This window comes from Anabrus simplex, chromosome 9 (genome assembly GCF_040414725.1).
Source record: "Anabrus simplex isolate iqAnaSimp1 chromosome 9, ASM4041472v1, whole genome shotgun sequence".
Lineage (NCBI taxonomy): Eukaryota > Metazoa > Arthropoda > Insecta > Orthoptera > Tettigoniidae > Anabrus > Anabrus simplex.
This window is the reverse complement of record NC_090273.1, coordinates 169634076-169655305: the sequence shown is the minus strand read 5'-3', so window position 1 is coordinate 169655305 and position 21230 is coordinate 169634076. Positions and strand designations below refer to the sequence as shown.

Genomic DNA, 21230 nt, shown 5'->3' with positions numbered 1-21230 from the left:
TAAAGTATTGGTCTAGGTGTATGTAGTAATTTTCCATTATGTTCAGTAAAGGGCCCTTGTTTGCTAATACGAGGATGTCCATGTCTTGTTCAATATTGGTGAAATTATGGTTATAATCTTGCATGTGTTGGCCGATGGCTGAAAACTTGTTGTATTTTATTGCGTTAGTGTGCTCGTGGTATCTGATAATGAAGTTTCTCCCGGTTTGCCCGATGTAGGTTTTTTTACAGGTGGTACATTTGATCCTATAAACTCCTGATTTTAAAAAACTGCTGGTCTTGTTGATGTGTGAAGTATTGTATAAAACATTCATGTTCTTATTGTTGGTTTTGAAGGCTATTTTAACGCCTTGTTTCTTAAACTAGTACCGTATAATTTTGTAATTTTGTGAATATATTGTATTGAAAAGGTGGAAACATTTAAGTTATTATTATTATTATTACTTATATATTGTTCAATACGGACCAAAAACATGAAATTCATAACCATCAATGAATTTATGTTGAAAGTTGTTAGAAAGGTTTTAGATTTTGGCCTGAGTTTTTGACTCTTTGGGGTACACCGAGACGCTCCGACTCGTCTCTTGCGTGATGTCGAGTCTCCCCCAGAATCCGAACGAGACTCGTGCGCCGTGGCGTTCACGACGAGGGATTTATCCGAAGATTTACCCCCTGGGGTATGTTTCTTGAAATGTTGTGCCATCATGCTTTGTGACTTGACTTTGCTTTGGACGGGTACCCATCCTTTTACAACTAGGGTTGTTAGCCCTAGAGGTGCCTCTGTGGATCAGCGGTAGAGTGTCGGCCTCCGGATCCCAAGATAGCGGGTTCAAACCCGGCAGAGGTAGTCGGATTTTTGAAGGGCGGAAAAAAGTCCATTCGACACTCCATGTCGTACGATGTCGGCATGTAAAAGATCTCTGGTGACACATTTGGTGTTTACCCGACAAAATTCATTAACTCTCAGCCACAGACGCCCAAGAGAGTTTCGGTTTACTCGGTCTGTCATCTAGTGGGGGCCTAGAGTAAAACGGAACGTCGAAATTGACGAGCAGACAGCCAGATGGCGTCAAATTGAAATGTCTGCACACGGTAGCTGAGGCCATACGATTATTATTATTATTATTAGCCCTAGAGGTTGCCTCAAGATGTTTTCTGGCTTCTGGTCATTTACCAGTCTTTGCCGTAACCCTGGCAAGGGTCCAGTTTTTTTTTTTCACAGTGGCATTTTATTTCCCTACTACCCTCTGACTCTGCTGGCGGCAGAGCCAGCGAGCTTCCCCAATTCCAATGGGACGCGCCCGATGGAGGTAACCGGTAAATCCCCACACGGGGATTATTATTATTATTATTATTATTATTATTATTATTATTATTATTATTATTATTATTATTATTATTATTATGACTTGTGAGGTATGGCTATGAAGCGTTTACATCCATTTGGTATTACTAGTATTATTATTATTATTTACGTTATGTCATGAAACATATGCTGTACATATATATTTACGAACCTGTAATTAATAGTATATAATTTATTTTTAACTGTATATATGGTGTGTAATCCACTACAACATTGTGCAACACATTGTAATATCCAGAATACCACTAGGTAAGATGAGAACTATGGAGAACCTTCCTTCCAATTGTAACTATGTATTAAGCACTCTAGAATTTACTAGAAAATACACTGTGACATATCCTTCTAGAAGCCTGGCTAGGCGACATATGTAAGGAAGTGGTCTTGATGGTGGACTGGAGTTGAGGTTTAGTTGGAGTTATTTTTGTGAGCACATGTTGCGTTTAGGCTGACATGCTAATGTAAGCAGTTAGCAGTCAATTGTTTCAAGGTTGCAATCTCCGTGTGCTTCGTGATAGGCAGTTAAAGATGGTGGTTTGTTGATGTGTGTGTTTTGCTTGTGACGGCAGTTGATTACGTTATGTGTGATTAATGTGTAAATTAATTGTAAATAAAAATCAGTGTACGCAAGTTGACAACATTTTGTGTGCATCTTTGTGGCAACATCATTAGCGACCGTGGACACGACGTAAGACTTTATGAGTGAATATGAGTGTAGTGCGAAATAGAACAAAATGTAAGTGTTACTAGAAAATATGTTTGTTCAACAACTCAAAGATGAACTCGCCAAGAGAATGGTTGCCAGTGTTTCGCCCCAGTGTGCAAGTTGGGCTCTTCAGTTGGTAAATAGCACACCCACCAGGCCACGCAGGCATCAATTCTTGGTAATGAGACAAAGTCTCTCATAGTGCATTGGCACTGCCGGTGGCTGCAAGTAGCGTATGCAGTGGCCTCCATGCGTCTTGGTGGGCGTGCTATTTACCAACTGATGAGCCCAACTTAGCACACTGAGGCAAAACGCTGGCAACCAGGAATGAGTTAGCTGGATAATTTATAATGTCCAGTAACGGACCATTTATATTGGTATTATAACGGAGAAGTTTTTCTTCGAGGTCGACGAAGATCCAGAGGAAACATTGAAAGATGAGGTAAATATTTCCAAAGTGTGTTCTAACTTAATGATGCAGGCACTCAATGACAAAATCTCAGACACTGATTCACGAGTTAATTCCACCTTAAAGGAACAGAATGACAAACTTGCAGACCAAATTTACAAAGTAAATTACAAAATTTCAGACGAAATTTCTCAAGCTAATACAGTTTTAACCAGACGAATAGCACAAGTTACAAGCAGGTTGACAAAGTAGAACAGGGCCTAGATTCAAAAATTTCAACCGTAGATGACAAAATTTCATCCAAAATTAACGACGTCACTAATTGATTAATGCAGCAGATATCGGACATCAGGTCAAAACTGGGACAAGTTGAACAGATCGATAGTAGGGTAAGCCAGCTGGAAGGGGATATCTTGAACCTCAAGGAGGAGGTGGAGATCCAGGTGTCCGGCATAAACCAAGAGGTTGAGGGGACAATTTTTACTGTCGAGGAAAATTTTGGGAGCCGTATTTCTGCTGTTGAAGGAAGATTAGAAAACCGGATTTCGACCATCAAGGGAGATGTGCAGAATATAAGAGAAAGCATCCTTCACGCGGTAGAAGATAGATAAACTCAAACACCGTCGTACCTCTAACCCCCTCAAACCTAGTGAAATACTGCATGTTATTTTCTGCCAAGATAGGCAAAATATCCTTACTAGTAAGAACAAGAGAGGTGGGTATTTAATAGCAGTGAACTCTGCTTACGGTCCAGTGCAATGACCCGACCTAGTGAGAAACTGGGAATGTATTGTTGTGAAAGCCACCCCTTCCCCTGGCCAAGAGCTGTACATAGTCTGCTGTTACCTGCCCCCGGACGAGGTGGAAGTACGGCTCAGAGACTTCCGAGAAACCCTGGCTCGAATCAAACAAAATGACACTATTATCATGTGCGGTGATTTCAATGTAAGCCAATTAACCTGGGCCTCAGACGATTCAAGATCTATTAATCCTATCCTCACCCATGTCAATGAGGAAGCCTGCTTTCTTTTAGAGATCACCAATGAATTCAACCTTTGGCAAGTTTGCGGTTTTCTAACACTAGGAAATAACTTCCTGGACCTTGCTTTCGTGTCTGAAAAAGTCACTAATAATACCCAGTGTGAAGCAACAGAACAGTTAGTACAATCAGATCATTCTGCGCTTGAGCTCAGACTTTATAATTCCTGTGTTCCTCGTTTACCATAGACTACAAAATCATTCTTCGTATGGACAAAAGCAGACTTTCCTCATCTACAAAATATCTTATCCCGATGTCCGTGGAACTTGCTTGAATCCTGTCCATCTCTTGATGCCGCAGTTGACTTGTTTTATGACTTACTGCGCAGCCCTCTTAAGGACGCCATACCTTCCCGCAGAATGAAGACTAGGCATCTTCCCTTTTGGTATGATTCCGAACTTACAGACAAAATGCGGGCAAAGGAAAGAGCAAGGAAACGAGCTGCAAGGTCTTCACTTCTCTCAGATTACATCGAATTCGCGATGCTAAAAAGGGAATACAAACAAATGCAGCAGAGAAAGTACAGAGATTATGTCGGGTCTGTTGAGGAAGATATCATCAGACATCCACAAGGAATTTGGAAATTTATTTATTGCAAATCAAAATCTAGGCGGCTACCCTCTATGATGATTAATGAAGACGAGGAAATTAGCTCACTGAAAGAAATTCTGGATAATTTTGCTGACACTTTCAAAAAATTCCATCCATCCAGTGTTCCCTGTAATTCTCACACCGAACAATTCGGGGAAATTTATTTATAAGTGATAACTTCATCATCGGAAGTCTGCAAAATCTTGAAGTCGATGGATACGAAGAAGTCATGTGGTCCAGATCATATTCCAGGAATTGTGTTACATGAGTGTGCTGAGGAGCTGGCAACCCCACTAGCCACAATAATCAGCTGGTCTCTTCGTACTGGCAATTTCCCGTTTGAATGGAAGAAAGGATATGTTATTCCACAAATGCAATGAGAAGAAGGCTTCCACTCAATCAGTACTTGTTTATTAAATTAAAAATTTAAACCACAGGACCGGTTTCGACCTTTCTAGGTCATCTTCAGTTGGTCACACAATCACATAACATATCACGCAACCATAAAACATCACTAGATCTAACAAAGAATGTCATACGACACTAACATGTCAAAATTATTCTCATGATTGGGGGCGATCGTCGAATTGGAACTTGGTATTCACTGTCTTTTCATGAATATCATACGTAACAACACATTCGTAAAAGTTTGGATTGTTCATAGACATAAGTTTTTAATTAGATGTTAGCTTTGTATGGTAACACAGAGAGAGCATGTGTATTGATCACAATATGTGGGTTACACTTCCTTGATCCTGAACCTTCAGTTGTACACTGTGATAGAATCTTGTTGCTCAATGTTAATTAGCCTTAATTTTTTAAAACTAATTAGTTTTGTCCTTGAGTCTTGATAAATAGACATTATTACGAACACTTAATGATAACTGTAGGAATAAAACGTGTTGAAATTCAATGTCCTGTATTGTAGGTATAAATTACACTTTAAAATGTCAGATTCTGAGTTTTGTGTCTCCATATACAGTACACAATTAGAATTAAGGAAGGTTCAACCTTTTCAATACAAAACGTGCTGTATGAGATGTTCACAACATATTATTTATTATATTATCAGAACTGGTTTCGACGCTTATTGCGTCATCAGGTACAAAAATCACAAATGGGCAAAGTACATATCATAAATATTGCATAAATGAATCTTGCATGGCTGAATACAAATGATGGACTGCTTTTTCTCCTTAAAGGCTAGAAGAAAATGAGTAAAATATGATGATGTGATGTGACACATAAAAGCGTAGTAGTTAGATGGGTGAGTATTGTGCATAAAATTGGTCTGATGCTTTGAACATAAAAGTCTGAATGTGATAATAAAACGATGTAGTAAAAACAATGTAGTAAAATTGTCCACTCTTCTGTTGTTGTTCAATTAAGACACATAAGTCCAGGTCCGATGTTATATGAGGTTGGCGAGACCAACAAAAAGATTTTGTCAAGGCCGGGACACCAGATGTTAAGCGATTGAATAAGGTTGATCTTCAAATTAGTCTCAGCTCAAAAAGGGTGGTGAATCTTAAAAGAAAGGAAAGAAAAACTAAGTTAGTGAAATGGAAATCTAAATGGAGTCGCGGCCAAGGATGATAGGATATGAGACTCACCTTGTTCAGCGTGCTGTGTGTGTAGTGTGAGAAGAGTTGTGGACGAGTGAGATGGGTGTGACTGAGTAACGAAGGTAGAGTGAGAGGGGCATAAGAAGACGGAATTTAGACTGGGACAAGATCATGGAAGAGGAATGGTGGAAGGAAAGAGGAAGATGGAGAAGTGGCATAAATACCCCGACCGAGCAAGAGTTGGATGATGATGATGATGATGATGATAAGGTAAGAAACCTCTGAAATAAGGAAGTATAAAGAGATAATGCTCCCATACTGATCTGGAAAATGACAAAGCTTGATGATGCTTGTTGTTTAAAGGGCCCTAACATCTAGGTCATCGGCCCCTAATGGTACGAAATGAGACAAAATGAAATGACGAATTAAAAGCCCAAAAACATCCACTGACCACAATTCAAAACGTGAGGACGAGGAATGAATGGATGGATGGATATGAATTTAAAACGATCAGTGGAACCGACCCACAGTGCCTCACATGCACAGAAGATGGTGTAGAACAATAGTATTACTGACCAAGGGACTGCTTCTATAGCACAACACTGAATCAATTATACTTGTAGTCAAAAGGGGTCCAAAATTCAAGTCAGCGTCCCCTCACAATGGTACTTATTGCTAGGAAAGTGGAACCATGGTATTTATCATGTTGCGGTACTAATCAAGAGTAGCGTCAAATACAGTAGAGACAATACGCAACACTTCCGGATTTAGCCTTGTTAAAATGGGAGACAAGTCGCAAGTGGCGCTCCTAGTGGCGTGGCCTGAAAATTCGCGCTAAATTCAAATATCAATGGAAATGTATACACGGAAATGGATAAATAAATTACGTCTAGAAAGAAACTGTTACTAAGATATTAACTTTAAAGTTGCTAAAGCAATTCTGGATAAATGAATGAAGAATTATTTAACAGGTTATTATTTAAAGACTGAAATTAGACATATAATCAATATGTGAAATGGACTGCTGTGAAAGGGCTTGATCTTTCATTTATGCATTACTTTTTTTAGCTTTAGCGTTCCTGCCTGAACGTTCACGATTAGATTTGTCTTTTTTCTCATTTAAAAGCATTGTATCATCACATTAAAACACTTGTCAACAAAAATATTGGCACATTCCTTACATTAATGGTTATGAATTTCATGTTTTTGGTCCGTATTGAACTGAGAATAATATATAAGTAATAATAATAACAACTTAAACGTTTCCACCTTTTCAATACTAAAATATATTCACAAAATTATAAATTATACGGTACTAGTTTCTACCCATCTAGGGGTCATCATCAGCCGTATTGGAGCAAAGATTACTAAGAAACTTAGGATTTCGCCAAAAGTAATCTTTGCTCCAATACGGCTGATAATGACCCCTAGATGGGTCGAAACTAGTACCATGTAATTTATAATTTTGTGAATATATTTTAGTATTGAAAAGGTGGAAACGTTTACGTTGTTATTATTATTACTTATATAACATTCCTTACACACATGATTCAATGAATTTTGCATTTAAGAGCTGGACAATTTTCCTTTTAACTTGAAGCCTACTAACAGAAAGAAAATCTATAAATTTAGCCTCAAAAACATTCAAACTTTCCTTATAAGCAATACTTGCCATAATGCCATTACATTAGGGTAAAGAATATTTGTATCACCATATTGTTTCAACAAAATATGTACATTTTTAAATCACTCATATTTTCTTCAGTGCTTGACAACGCATTATGGCATTCCAAATGGAGTAACTTGGAACACAACCAGCCATACACATACGCATACCGGTATGTATTTTCCTGAATGAAATCAAACCCACAGATCACACCTACAACAACACATCAGTATTGAAGGTTAACTGCTGCACTATACAATAAAATAAGCTTATTATATTTTAAGTCAGTTAAAATGTGGGTCGCGTAGGTCAGAAGTTTACGAAGTACTATAAAAATCTCTTTGTAACTGGAAGAATATTACTTACATTTACTTGTCACGAGGGAAACGGAAGAAAGGCCGCGAATCCTTCTGCACTTTATAGTTATTGCAGCCAAACACAGCACATATCTTTCTGCTCATATTGAGATGAGATATAAAGGAATGACACATGCTACTATTTACTTATGTCAACTGAATGTAAACGCATAAATAACGCCAAAAACTTCACAAACAAACACACATGCTCTTATGACAGAATTAGTAACTCTCAGGTCACTCCGCTAGATAGAGCTCTAATCGCTGTCCCTCGATATCTTGCAGAGTGTCGCGAATTGTCTCTACTGTGTTTGGTAGTGTAGACTCGCGGTATTCCACACATTATGGTACTACTCACAGGTAATGAAATTCGCACATGTATTACAGACCTACATTGCGGCGCCATTTACAGGCAGCGCAAACATATGGAGTTCATCACATAAGGGTACTAACCACAGGGACTTTTACTATCCTGTGGTGTTCCTCATATAGTGGGTACTAATCACAGGCAAGCCAGAACCATGCGTTCCCTCATCCTATGGTGTCACTCATATAGGGGTACGAATCACAGGTACTGTAAAAGCCGCCGTGCTCTTGTTGGCTACTAATCACAAATCTATTTGGTACCCAACAGAGAGGTCCTACGTGCAAGTAAAAGTGACCCATGGTGCTCTGCGCATGGTTGTACTAATCACAAGTAGTTCCATGGTTTCTAATTTGATCATCCCATGGTTGCCCCTTTTAGTCACCTCTTACGACAGGCAGGGGGATACCGTGGGTGAATTCTTTGTCTGCGCCCCCCACGCACAAGGGGTCGTGTGTGTGGTCCGCAAGAGGTATTTTATTTTCCTCAAGTCCGCCGGCAAACCGGTTAGGACCCCCCTATCTGCCACCTGGGAGTATCACCTCACAATGACAAGCAGGGAGGAGAGTAGAATTCCAGCCAGTGGAATGAAGTACCTAACAAGTATCACAGGATAGACAAGGAAAGACAAATATGTTAGAAAGGAAGTCTGAATAGGAATAAACTAATCTGGTTTGGACATGTAAACAGGATGGAGGAGAAAAGAATAGCAAAACAATAGAGATGAAGTTTGAGGAAGAAGAAACCAGGACTGGGGTAAGTTGAGGCAGGAGGGTGATGATGTTTGGCCTCTCACCTTTTAATGATGTTCTGAAAGTACAAAGACGTCACACCACAAGCTGCACCCTCGCCACTCGAGAAGAAGTCACGTACTTCAGACTTCAGATTGTCCGACTGCTCGCTAGTAAGGCTCCGAGAATTCACTCCCACTACGAGCATGAGGTCTCCAGTGCCCGCAGCCAGACGGACTGTCAACTGCCTCCAAACACCTTCCTGAGTCACTGGATGGAACACGTTCCAGTTGGATGCTCTCACCAACTTCTCAAACACCTGAAGCATTACAAACCAACTGATAAGGAAAGGCTTTCTTGTTAGACCTTGGCTGTCACTACTGGTTAAACTATTCCCCCCATATTTAATCATAACAGCACATACTCAATTTACTGTAAACAAATTGTTGTTCAACCTCCTTAATGTACTGATTTCAAGAATGTATAATATAACTATTTAAAATAGTTTATTTGAATCCGCCTTGATCAATACACTCATTAAATGAAAGAAAAACTATTTATTAAACCAAACATGTTTCGGGAAATCTCACCCATTCCCTTCCTCAGTGGTCAGATCAAAGAACAAAACATTATCACACAATCTTTTGTTTTACAATTTAAAGACGTATTGTCCTAATACACCATATCAAAGAGTAAAAAGTTATATTATAAAAATGATCAATACATAAAATTTTGGTTGAACTGAATGAGAATAAAATAAATAAATTTAGGATCTTCAAGTTTTTCTTCTATTCTTCTTTTTGCTCCTTAAATGATCATATGCTAGTCTATACAGTGGGTTATCTTCTGCTCTTCTCTCATTTAAACTTGATTCAAAATTATTTTTTTGTGTAAAGTAAATTTCTAAATTTTCCAAAACATTCAATCCCTTTTTGGCTGAATGTAATAATTTCATGTCATTGGAAATGTCTGTAAATATATGATTCATTTCAATCATATGTTCTCCCATTGCTGAATATATTTTATGTTTAACCGCATTAACATGTTCTTCGCACCTTATAGCCAAACTTCTGCCAGACTGTCCTATGTATCCTTGTTTAAATGTTTGGCATGTTAATTTGTAAATTCCTGATTTATTGAATATACATTTATTCTCTATCTTATCTGAATTGAAAATTATCTTATTAGTATTATTATCCGTTTTATATGTGACATTGATGTTCTCGATTCTTATCACTGCAGACTGATTTTTATACAGATTGTAGATAATTCTTCCTTCTCGGTATCTGCTCCCTATCATCTTCAAAATCATAAATAGCTTGGTCCAATCAACATTATCAAATGCCTTTTCTAGATCTACGAATGACATGTACGTGGGGGCTTGTCCTTCTTGATTCGATCCTCTAAGATCAGACGTAAAGTAAGGATTGCTTCACGTGTTCCTACATTTCTTCTGAAGCCAAATTGATCTTCTCCCAACTCAGCTTCAACTTGTTTTTCCATTCTTCTGTAAATAATACGTGTTAAAATTTTGCAGGCATGAGATACTAAACTAATACTAAAGCACTGGCTTTCTTGGGAATAGGTATAACAACATTCAGCCGAAAATCGGATGGGACTTCTCCTGTCTCATACATCTTGCACACTAAATGGAATAACCTTGCCATGCTGGTTTCTCCTAAGGCAGTCAGTTATTCAGAGGGAATGTCATCAATTCCAGGTGCCTTGTTCCTATTTAGGTCGCTCACAGCTCTGTCAAACTCTGACCTCATTCCAGAACCTAATTATCTACATCTTTACCTTGCTACAACTGTTGGATATGCTCCTGCCATCTTTCTGCTTTGTCTTTTTTCCCTAGAAGTGGCTTTCCATCTGAGCTCTTAATATTCATACACCTAGATTTCCTTTCTCCAAAGGTTTCCTTGATTTTCCTGTATGCAGCATCTACCTTTCCCTTCGACATCCTTGCACTTCTCCTTCAGCCATTCTTCCTTAGTACCTTCACTTATAACTTATAAAAATTAAACTGTGATTTCTTAAAAGTAATGATACTGTGGAATAGTTGTTATAAAATAAAGATGTTGAGACATAACATATACAACACATGCTAAAATCACTTTAAACAATTTAAAATGTTTGTCTAAAAGAAAAAAATTTTGCGGCATATTAATTCTAAACAATTTGAGCATACGCATCGCTTGGGGGTCAGATATCGAACCCAAGACTTCAAAAGACAAAAGTGGTATGACAATACACAAACGCTAAGGTTGAATTCTGTTTTTTATGAAAAGCACAGGAGCTAAAAAATATTGGCCAGAAAAAAGGCGAACAATTTAAAATTATCTTATTAAGTTGATTAACCAAAATTATCATAAAATAACTAATGCAAGAATATGTTGATATGATGGTTGAAGTCGCTGCTGAGATGAGTATATCAGAGTATTTGACAGATTTGTTTGACAGTCTCATGAAAGTGTGGTCCCTCTAGACCATGGAAAAGAATGTGGTTACACTGTAATGCAATGATTTGTTTTTTATAGTTATTGGAGTAAATGAAGGCTTGCGGTAAATTTGGAAATCAAATTTGTCTAAAACTCGCGTGATTTTGACGTCTAGAAAATTGATTGAAATGTTGTTTTTTTTTTTTTTTTTTTTTTTTTTTGTGAACTTTATATTATCGTCTAAATTATTTAGAAACGTTAGGATGTTATCACTATTGTTGATTGCCAATGTGTTGTCGACATAACAGAGCCATAAACCGAGTCCGTTAATGTTTTTTACTATTTTGTTGTGTTCTAAGTTGTCCACGTAGATGTCCGCTAAAATGCTGGAGATCGGGTCTTCTTGTTTGTACATTTTGTTGTTGAAAGTAAAATAATTACTGTGTAAAACAAAACTTAGTAACTTTATGAATTCGTCTGTTTCAATTTTGCTTAATGCGCTGTGTTTGGAGAGATTGTGTTTTATTATGGTGATAGTTTCATTGATGGGTATATTTGAGTACATATTTGTGATATCAAAGGAACATAAAACATGATTTGGTTGAAAATAGAATTTGTTTAAAGTTTGGCAAAGTTCGATGGAATTTTAGATGGGATTTACATTGTGAAATTTAAAATATTTTTTTAAGAACTTGTGGAGGAAATGAGAAGTTTTATAAGTGGAACTGTTTCTGTTACTGATTATTGGTCTGATGGGGTATCTTTTTTGTGTATTTTAAGTAATGATCTTGCTGTAGGTAATTTCGGATTCATAGTGATCATTTTCTCATAGTCTTGTTCATTTAGTAGGTATGTTGAATTTTTAAGGTGTGTTTATAGATTGCTTTGTATTTTTACTATGGGATCTTTATTCATTAATGTATAGGTTTTATCGGAGAAAAAATCTTCTGCTTTCTTGATGTAATCTTGTTTATTCATTAAAACTGTTGTATCAGCCTTTATTACTATGACATTGTTATTATTAATTTTAGTTTTTTTTAGGTTTTGTTTAGAAAAGTTAGAATTATTGTTAGTTATTATATCGTTGACGAGTGTAGGTATTTTCCTCTTTATTTCGTATTTAACATCATTTTGTTTCTCTAAGAGAATCTGTTTGTTGATATTAGATTCAGTCTCGGCAATGGTGGTGATTACATCTTCGACCTTTTGTGGATTAGGCCAGTTGTATTTTATGCTTTTATTGAAGAGATCCATTTCACTATCTGAGAAAACTGTGTCAGATAAGTTAATTGTAGTGGGAATGTTCATCAACAAAGTGGTAGAAAACCTGATGTTCCTGTTCAAATCAAAAATCAAAATCAAAATCTCTTTATTTGCAAATATTGAGGGCTTTGGGTTTGGCTGTCTGTAAACAAGTTAGCTTGTGGTTTAGTGTCTTTTGTTTTCTATCTAACATAGTGGTCAGTTTATAGTCGGTGTACCTAAGAAAAGAACTCCATTCAAGCGGAGCTGAATAATGTGAGATGGTCAAATGCGTCCGGTATAATTGCAAATTTAGGAATGATTTTTTCTTATACATTTGTTTAATTTCTTTTCTCAGCCATATGTTGTTTACTTTATTTTGGATGCCGTTTGACTTTTGGTATGGAATGTTTTTCCTTTGTAGTGGTTTAAGCGACTTACATATTAGTCCTAGTTTCAAGCAGTCTTTAAGAAACATTATGTCTTTTGAGATTTTACCGATCTTTATTCTAAGTTTCAAATACTTATTCATTTTGACGTTCGCCTGGTTGGGTTTGATATTACACATGATAAAATTCATTTTCGGATCCGTATTGAATGTATTTGTATTAAATAACACTAGTATGTTTCTCTTTACCCACCTACTCACTACAATATTAAGAATTAGGACTTTGTCCTTATCAAAATTGTTAACATAAAATTAATACATTGGATGGTACATGTTTCGCCTATCAATAGTAGACATCATCAGCCATATTTTACCTTAGGAATAGATCAGGTACCTGATTGGAAATGACTTATGAATACTGTTAAAAAGTAACTATGTCTTGTAAAATAGATTGGAGATCGTTAAACAACTATTACAATCTAAAATATTTGTGTTAATATTTGAGTCTAAAACATGACAATTGTTTGAGAATTATGACATAGGTGGTTGATTCTTGATATTAAAAGATATTACAACAAAGTTAAAAATCAGAAAGTACATTCCAGTTGATTGTCAAATAGCGTGTTATAATACCAATATAATGGTCCATTATTGGACATTATAAATTTTCCAGCTAACTCATTCTTGGTTGCCTGCGTTTCGCCCTCGTGTGCTAAGTTAGGCTCATCAGTTGGGACTTAGCACACCACCCAAGACGCAAGGCTAGTGCATACCGTGGAGGCCACTGCATAGGCTATTTGAAGCCACCAGCAGTGCCAATGCACTATGAGAGCTATGTCTCATTTCCAAAAATAGATGCCTGCCTGGCCATCAAATGATGTAGATGTTGATTCCCATAAGGAACCTAGAATATTTGTCCTGAATGAGTAAATTTATAATACCAATATAATGGTCCGTTATTGGACATTATAAATTTTCCAGCTAACTCATTCTTGGTTGCCTGCGTTTCGCCCTCGTGTGCTAAGTTAGGCTCATCAGTTGGGACTTAGCACACCACCCAAGACGCAAGGCTAGTGCATACCGTGGAGGTTGCTTGCTTGCTGAAGTTATTTCATTCCTGTCCTTCGACAGCTCTTTGGCTTATTGATACTTTGGTTTTAAACGTGGTTGTATGTGTTGTACATACGTCATTATTTATTGTTGACTTGGCGCAGAGATCGCCGGACCACCAAGGGGAACCAACCCACGGAGAGGACCCGCACCACACCCCCCCATAGTCTTCCCCCGCTAGACCCCGTTTATTGAATTCTTTCTTTGTACATTTATATTTACATATATTTACATTTGATAATTGTTTCCTTGAGCTTCTTCTTTGGTTAGAGTCTTTAAGTCCTTCTTGCTGATCGCATTCACCACATATGTATCAATTTACAATAATTACATATCACGCATAAGTTATATATTTCACACATTTTTAAAGGTAAATTTGTTGTTTCATGAAGCCTCTTGCTTGGCTATAGTTTTTAGGTCCATTTTGTTTTGTATTTGTAACACACACATTAGGTAATACGATCCACTTTTGTATTTCACAAGTTACATTATTAATATTTATTTATACAGTGGTTTATACTACTTAGTACGTCTCTTGTGGGGTATGGTCTGTCTTGTCTTGGTGTTATTTGTTTGTTTATAACCGTCTGTGGTAGTACTACTAGTCACATGTTTGTTTGGAACGTCATTCATAGTCATAGTGGTCACTGTGTTAGTGGGTCAGTCAGTGTTGTCAACAATGCGGTAGTAGTAACTATGTGTTCATTGATGGTTTGGTCTCTTCTTGTGGTGGTTTATATTTTGAATTCTTATCTTTGCATAGGGTGGAAATAAATTATTTTAGTAATTTAATAATAATAACAATGATAACAGTAATTTGATAATGATAATGATAATTATGTTAATGAAATGTTTATGTTGTCCGTTTAGATATTATTATTGCTATCCAAGGAAATTGTGATAATTTTGATTACTAGCCATAATGTGATAATAATACTAATAATATTTTGAAAAGCGATAGTAATAATCTTTTAGTAATAATTGTGGTGATTGTGATATTATTCATTTTCACGTATACAATTTAAAACACTCATATGGTAAATTCACTGAAATTTTTCACTAGCTTTGAGAATTACTAGGGATTTCACTTCACTTCACTTTCACTTGTTATTTGTGACAGCACTTGTGGTGCCTAAGTCGGCCGGTACACTATTCAGGTGATGTGTCACCGTGGTCAGGAGCATCCTTTCTATTTTGATAAACGATTGTTGAGACTTTGTGGCGGTGACAGTGGGAAGGTGGTGGAAGTTAGGTGATGGGAGGTGGGAAAATATGGGAATTTTCTGGAGTGCGGTTGTCGTTTAGAATTGTGGTGGCTAGAGGTGACGGTGGTAGGGCTTCTTTAATTATAGGGTTGTTGTGGAGTGTGCCTCTTGTCAAATATTGGAGACATAGTTTATGTAGGTATGCTGTTATTTTTGGGAAGGTATAGTAGGGGGTGAAATTGGCAGAGGGTGTGTCTGTAGGTAAATGGTGAGCTATACATATGGCGTGTCGGTCGAGTCGGTTAAGTTTAACGTATTCAGTTGGGTGGGCAGTAATCCATGTCAAGGATGCGTAGGTTAGTAATGGTCGGATGAAAGTCTTATAAACGTTAATTATTTGGGTGGGTTTAAGTCCCCATGTGAAACCTGTTAGGGATCTGAGTGTTCGAAAACAGTTTATAGCTTTCCTGTGGATGTCAGCCAGGTGATGGTTCCATTGCAGGTTATTTTGAAATTTAATTCCTAGGTACGTTAGTCTGTTAGTTTCAACAAAGGGTGTATTATACATTGTTCTGTGGACTTTGTGGCGTGCAGGGCAGAGACGGGATTTATTTCGGAAAACTATGAATTGGGTTTTGGTGGGGTTAATGGAGATGTGCCAGTGGTTTAGCCAGGTTTCGAGGGTATTTAAGTATTTCTGTAGCCTATTGTTGAGGGATGTGAAGGTAGGGCTGAAGGCTAGAATGGCAATATCATCAGCATATTGGTAGAGTCGTAATGGTGGTGCTGGGTGCGGGACGTCATATGTGCATAGTATATAAAGGAAAGGAGAGAGTGAGCAAGACCTGAGGTTATGGGGAAGGTATACGAGTGGGTTCCGTTTATGTTAATTACGGCTTTCCTAGTTTTGAGATAATTAAATATTAGTCTTATGATGGTGGTGGGGAGAGGGAGGTGGCTAATTTTGAAGATAAGTCCTTCGTGCCAGACAGAGTCGAAGGCATTGTTAACATCAAGGCAAATTAGGGCGGCTGGTTTACGGGTCGAAGATAGGAAATTTAAAAGGGTCCACCTTTTCAATACAATAAATGTTATAGTTTATTTACAACATATATTTACACTTGGAACTAGTTTCGACGCTGTTTGGCGTCATCTTCAGCCAAAATGTGGGAAAGAGGCTAGTATGTAGACATTTATATTACACAAGGCGTTTCATTAAACAATACACATCTTACGAGGAGATAAAAACAGGGACGAATATAGAAACAAATGAATCGTTGAGAAAGCAAAAGTTATACATATTAAAAATAACCTTAACCACACATCTTGCAGTGCGAAAATATTTGCCTTGAATGATTCCTGAATACAAAACGCACGCGCACACACTTCTGAAGAGCCAGCAGGCAGGAAAAAGTAAGGTGAAACCTTAAGAGTTCTTCTGAGAAGAGTTCATCATTCTTTCTATGTTCCGACTAACTAATGAAGTCTCCCTTGAGTTCCTGATAAACATACACAACAGGAAATTCTCCTTCACTCTCAACAATAGCTATAAAGACCAACGGTAAATTGTATTTTAAATACTGTGCAGAGACGTGAAAGCATGATCTTGAACATGATATAACTTCTTCATTTAACCATCTTTGAAAGTCTCTCTCTATATTACATAGCTTCATTAACACCACCATTCTGTAGATGCACAAAATAATCTTGTAATCTTCACAGGTCCGGTATTCAGCTCGACAAGAATATAAAATTGGTATTAAGGAATACGTTTTCTGAGAGTTTGGAGGTTGACTGTGCCAGTATTTGTGGTGTATTGTTGCAGCGTTACGTGTAGGGTGGGGGTAGGTTTCTATGATGTTTATTGCGGGACATAAGGCGGTAAAGCTATGGCGCGAGATGAAGAGGAACAGAGCGTGTTGGATAGTTTAGGACTGGGGAGCGGCCATTGTTGGGTTAGGAGGGGAGAGGGAAGGAGCGGTAGGGGAGGAGGAGTGGAAGGAGGGGAAATATGGAGGGTGATGTGGTGAAAGTGTGTGGCGTGACAAAGTATTATGCATAATGTGAAAGACAGATCTGTTTTTCGGGATATTCATGTTTTTGAAAAATTCAATGAGAAAGTCGAATAGGATCTTTGGTTTCTCTGAGATATCATTTAAGTTTAGGTTGGGATTGAAATATTGGTCTAAATGAATATAGAGGTTTTCAGTGACGTCTAAGAAAGAACCTTTGTTTAGAATATCTAATACCTCAAGGTCTTGATTTATTTCAGTAAAGTTGTGCTTAAATTCTTTTATATGTAGGCCGACCGCGGAAAAACGGTTGTGTTTTATGGCATTGACATGTTCTGCATATCTGATTTTAAAGCTGCGTCCTGTTTGCCCTAGGTAAGAACTTTTGCAGTCTTGGCAAGAAAACCTATATACACCTGATTTAGAAAAAGGAAAACGTTTTCCACATTTACCTTCAATAAAGAAATTTACAACGTCACTAACGTTCTTAAAAAACACAACGTCAAAATAGCCTTTCGTACTAACAATAGAAGCACAGAGATCCTACACAACTATATAGGTTTTCTTGCCAAGACTGCAAAAGTTCTTACCTAGGGCAAACAGAACGCAGCTTTAAAATCAGATATGCAGAACATGTCAATGCCATAAAACACAACCGTTTTTCCGCGGTCGGCCTACATATAAAAGAATTTAAGCACAACTTTACTGAAATAAATCAAGATCTTGAGGTATTAGATATTCTAAACAAAGGTTCTTTCCTAGACGTCACTGAAAACCTCTATATTCATTTAGACCAATATTTCAATCCCAACCTAAACTTAAATGATATCTCAGAGAAACCAAAGATCCTATTCGACTTTCACATTGAATTTTTCAAAAACATGAATATCCCGAAAAACAGATCTGTCTTTCACATTATGCATAATACTTTGTCACGCCACACACTTTCACCACATCACCCTCCATATTTCCCCTCCTTCCACTCCTCCTCCCCTACCGCTCCTTCCCTCTCCCCTCCTAACCCAACAATGGCCGCTCCCCAGTCCTAAACTATCCAACACGCTCTGTTCCTCTTCATCTCGCGCCATAGCTTTACCGCCTTATGTCCCGCAATAAACATCATAGAAACCTGCCCCCACCCTACACGTAACGCTGCAACAATACACCACAAATACTGGCACAGTCAACCTCCAAACTCTCAGAAAACGTATTCCTTAATACCAATTTTATATTCTTGTCGAGCTGAATACCGGACCTGTGAAGATTACAAGATTATTTTGTGCATCTACAGAATGGTGGTGTTAATGAAGCTATGTAATATAGAGAGAGACTTTCAAAGATGGTTAAATGAAGAGGTTATATCATGTTCAAGATCATGCTTTCACGTCTCTGCACAGCATTTAAATTACAATTTACCGTTGGTCTTTATAGCTATTGTTGAGAGTGAAGGAGAATTTCCTGTTGTGTATGTTTATCAGGAACTCAAGGGAGACTTCATTAGTTAGTCGGAACATAGAAAGAATGATGAACTCTTCTCAGAAGAACTCTTAAGGTTTCACCTTACCTTTTCCTGCCTGCTGGCTCTTCAGAAGTGTGTGCGCGTGCGTTTTGTATTCAGGAATCATTCAAGGCAAATATTTTCACACTGCAAGATGTGTGGTTAAGGTTATTTTAAATATGTATAACTTTTGCTTTAAAAATTAAATAATTGAAGTTCAACCAATTCAATACATAAAAGAAAGAAATGTAGTAATTAAATTCTTATTTAAATGGGACCGGTTTCGACCTTAGTCCAGGTCATCGTCAGCCGTAAAAACAAGTAGGCGAAATCACACAATGTTTATGAATATTGGAATCAACCAACGCAGCCTCTACACTTCTTCATCTCAACAACTTAGACTCTAACATTAAATTCACCCTTGAATCAGAACACAACCAAACTCTTAATTTTCTAGACTTAACTATTACTAGACATCCTTCCTCTTTATCTTACAAAATTTTCAGAAAACCAACCCAAACAGCAACTACAATAAGACAAGATTCTTCGCACCCCCAAGCTCATAAACGTGCTACTTATAACAGCTTAATTTTTCGTGCCTTCAACACCCCTATGTCCAAAAAAGATTTAAATAATGAATTAAACACCATCCGCAACATTGCTAAATTTAATGGCTTTAACAACAACTCCTTCATTAACCGCAATATCAACAAATTCAAACACCGTCCAAAAACCACTTTATCTAAAGACACAATAAAACCAGCTGCTTTTTCCACCTTCACTTTCACTCAGGATGCTTATAAAATAACTAATATTTTTAAAAAACATAACATGAAAATTTCTTTTAGAACTAACAATAGAAATCTTGATATCTTACACAACTCTAAATCTCTAAATAAGTCTAATGCTTTTTCTAAATCTGGTGTATACAGATTCAAATGCAACAACTGCAATTCCTCCTACGTCGGACAAACTGGCCACAACTTCAATATCAGGTACTCTGAACATGTCAACGCCATTAAATACAACAGATTCTCTGCCATAGGACAGCACATACAAGACTCCAAGCAAGGTTTCACCAGTATTAACAATGACATGAATATACTTAAAATCATTAACAAAGGCCCCCTTAAACGTTACTGAAAATTGCTTTATCCACCTTGACCAGTACTTCAACCCTAATTTCATTTTAAACGACATTTCTGAAAAACCCAATATCCTTTTTGACTTCCTAATTCTTCTTCTCAAAAATTCCAAATTCCAAAACCCCAATTCTATTTTCCATGCCTTACAAAGTTCCCACCCACATTTTCTACCTCCAATAACCCACCCTCCTAACCCACCCTAAACTACTCCTCCTTCATTTTCCCTATCTTATCCTTCCTCAATACCATCTAACTTCAATCTCTTTTATTTTTTCTCTTTTTTCACTATCACTCTTCCTCTGTTAATTTATTCTACCTTCTCTATTTAAAAAAAACAAAACAAACAAACCCCTATCGACCTTCATTTCGGTTCTCCTCTTTCAAATTTTAACTCTTGTCTTGCGCCAACTTCGACTACTTCAATCATGTCCTAATAATTTTTTCAATTTTAAAAATAGCACACTGTGCATATAAGTTTTCAACTGTTTTCCGATGTTGCGCTTTTTACTACATTTTTTCTATTTACAATTGTTTTTTCAAGTCAACTGTTTTCCAAGAACTTAGCAGGAGCACAAGTTCTCATTCAATTATACTGATTTGCGTCGTATATTTTTTATATACGTACTTAACTTCCCGCAACCGAGACAAATATTGGACCTTCAAGACATTCTCCACTCTACTTTGGCGTTCGAGACCGCAGCGCATGACCTTGAATGTGCCGCGCTGATCACCGGGAACTGGCGGTTTGCTTCTACAAATCTATTCGTCTGCGACTTCAAGTTTATTTATAATCTTCATATATTATTTGATAGTGTTGTGACTTTGTGCCTGACAGAGTGTGAAACTGACCCATTTCTCCAATATTCATAAACATTGTGTGATTTCGCCTACTTGTTTTTACGGCTGACGATGACCTGGATTAAGGTCGAAACCGGTCCCATTTAAATAAGAATGTAATTACTACATTTCTTTCTTTTATGTATTGAATTGGTTGAACTTCAATTATTTAATTTTTAATGTTAATAATTTCAATACGGAACAATGAAATTTTTATCTTTAAATGCACAAGCTAACCAAGCTAAACAAAAAGCCTTCTCTTACATGGGCCTTAAGATCAAGATCGCAATCATTGTATCGACTAGGTGGAAAATAAATACTTAATTGTGAATCTATTGAAGTGCGATACGGACCATGAAGCTGATTTTATGTAATTCCTGAAACAATGCATATCCTACAATCTTACCCCCAAATTTCTTCAAAGTTGTACCAGAAAAAACATTTCTTCTCCTCACATGTTAAAAACCCAAACCAACAAAATTTGGTTAAAAAACGAAATCGTTTCTTATACAAGAAAAAATCATTTTTAAACAACAGATTATACGAAACACATCTAGAAATTG

At 37.1% G+C, this 21230-nt stretch overlaps 1 protein-coding gene across 2 annotated transcripts in view; it reads right to left on the bottom strand.

Moving 5' to 3' along the window:
* The window catches only part of LOC136881199 (tRNA (uracil-5-)-methyltransferase homolog A), a 390729-nt gene that overhangs the window by 88143 nt on the left and 281356 nt on the right, over positions 1 to 21230 (bottom strand). For both annotated transcript variants that reach the window (XM_067153905.2, XM_067153903.2), the window contains exon 7: positions 8855 to 9108. In XM_067153905.2, coding sequence (XP_067010006.2) covers positions 8855 to 9108 — 254 coding nt within the window. The remainder of the gene's footprint in view (positions 1 to 8854; positions 9109 to 21230) is intronic.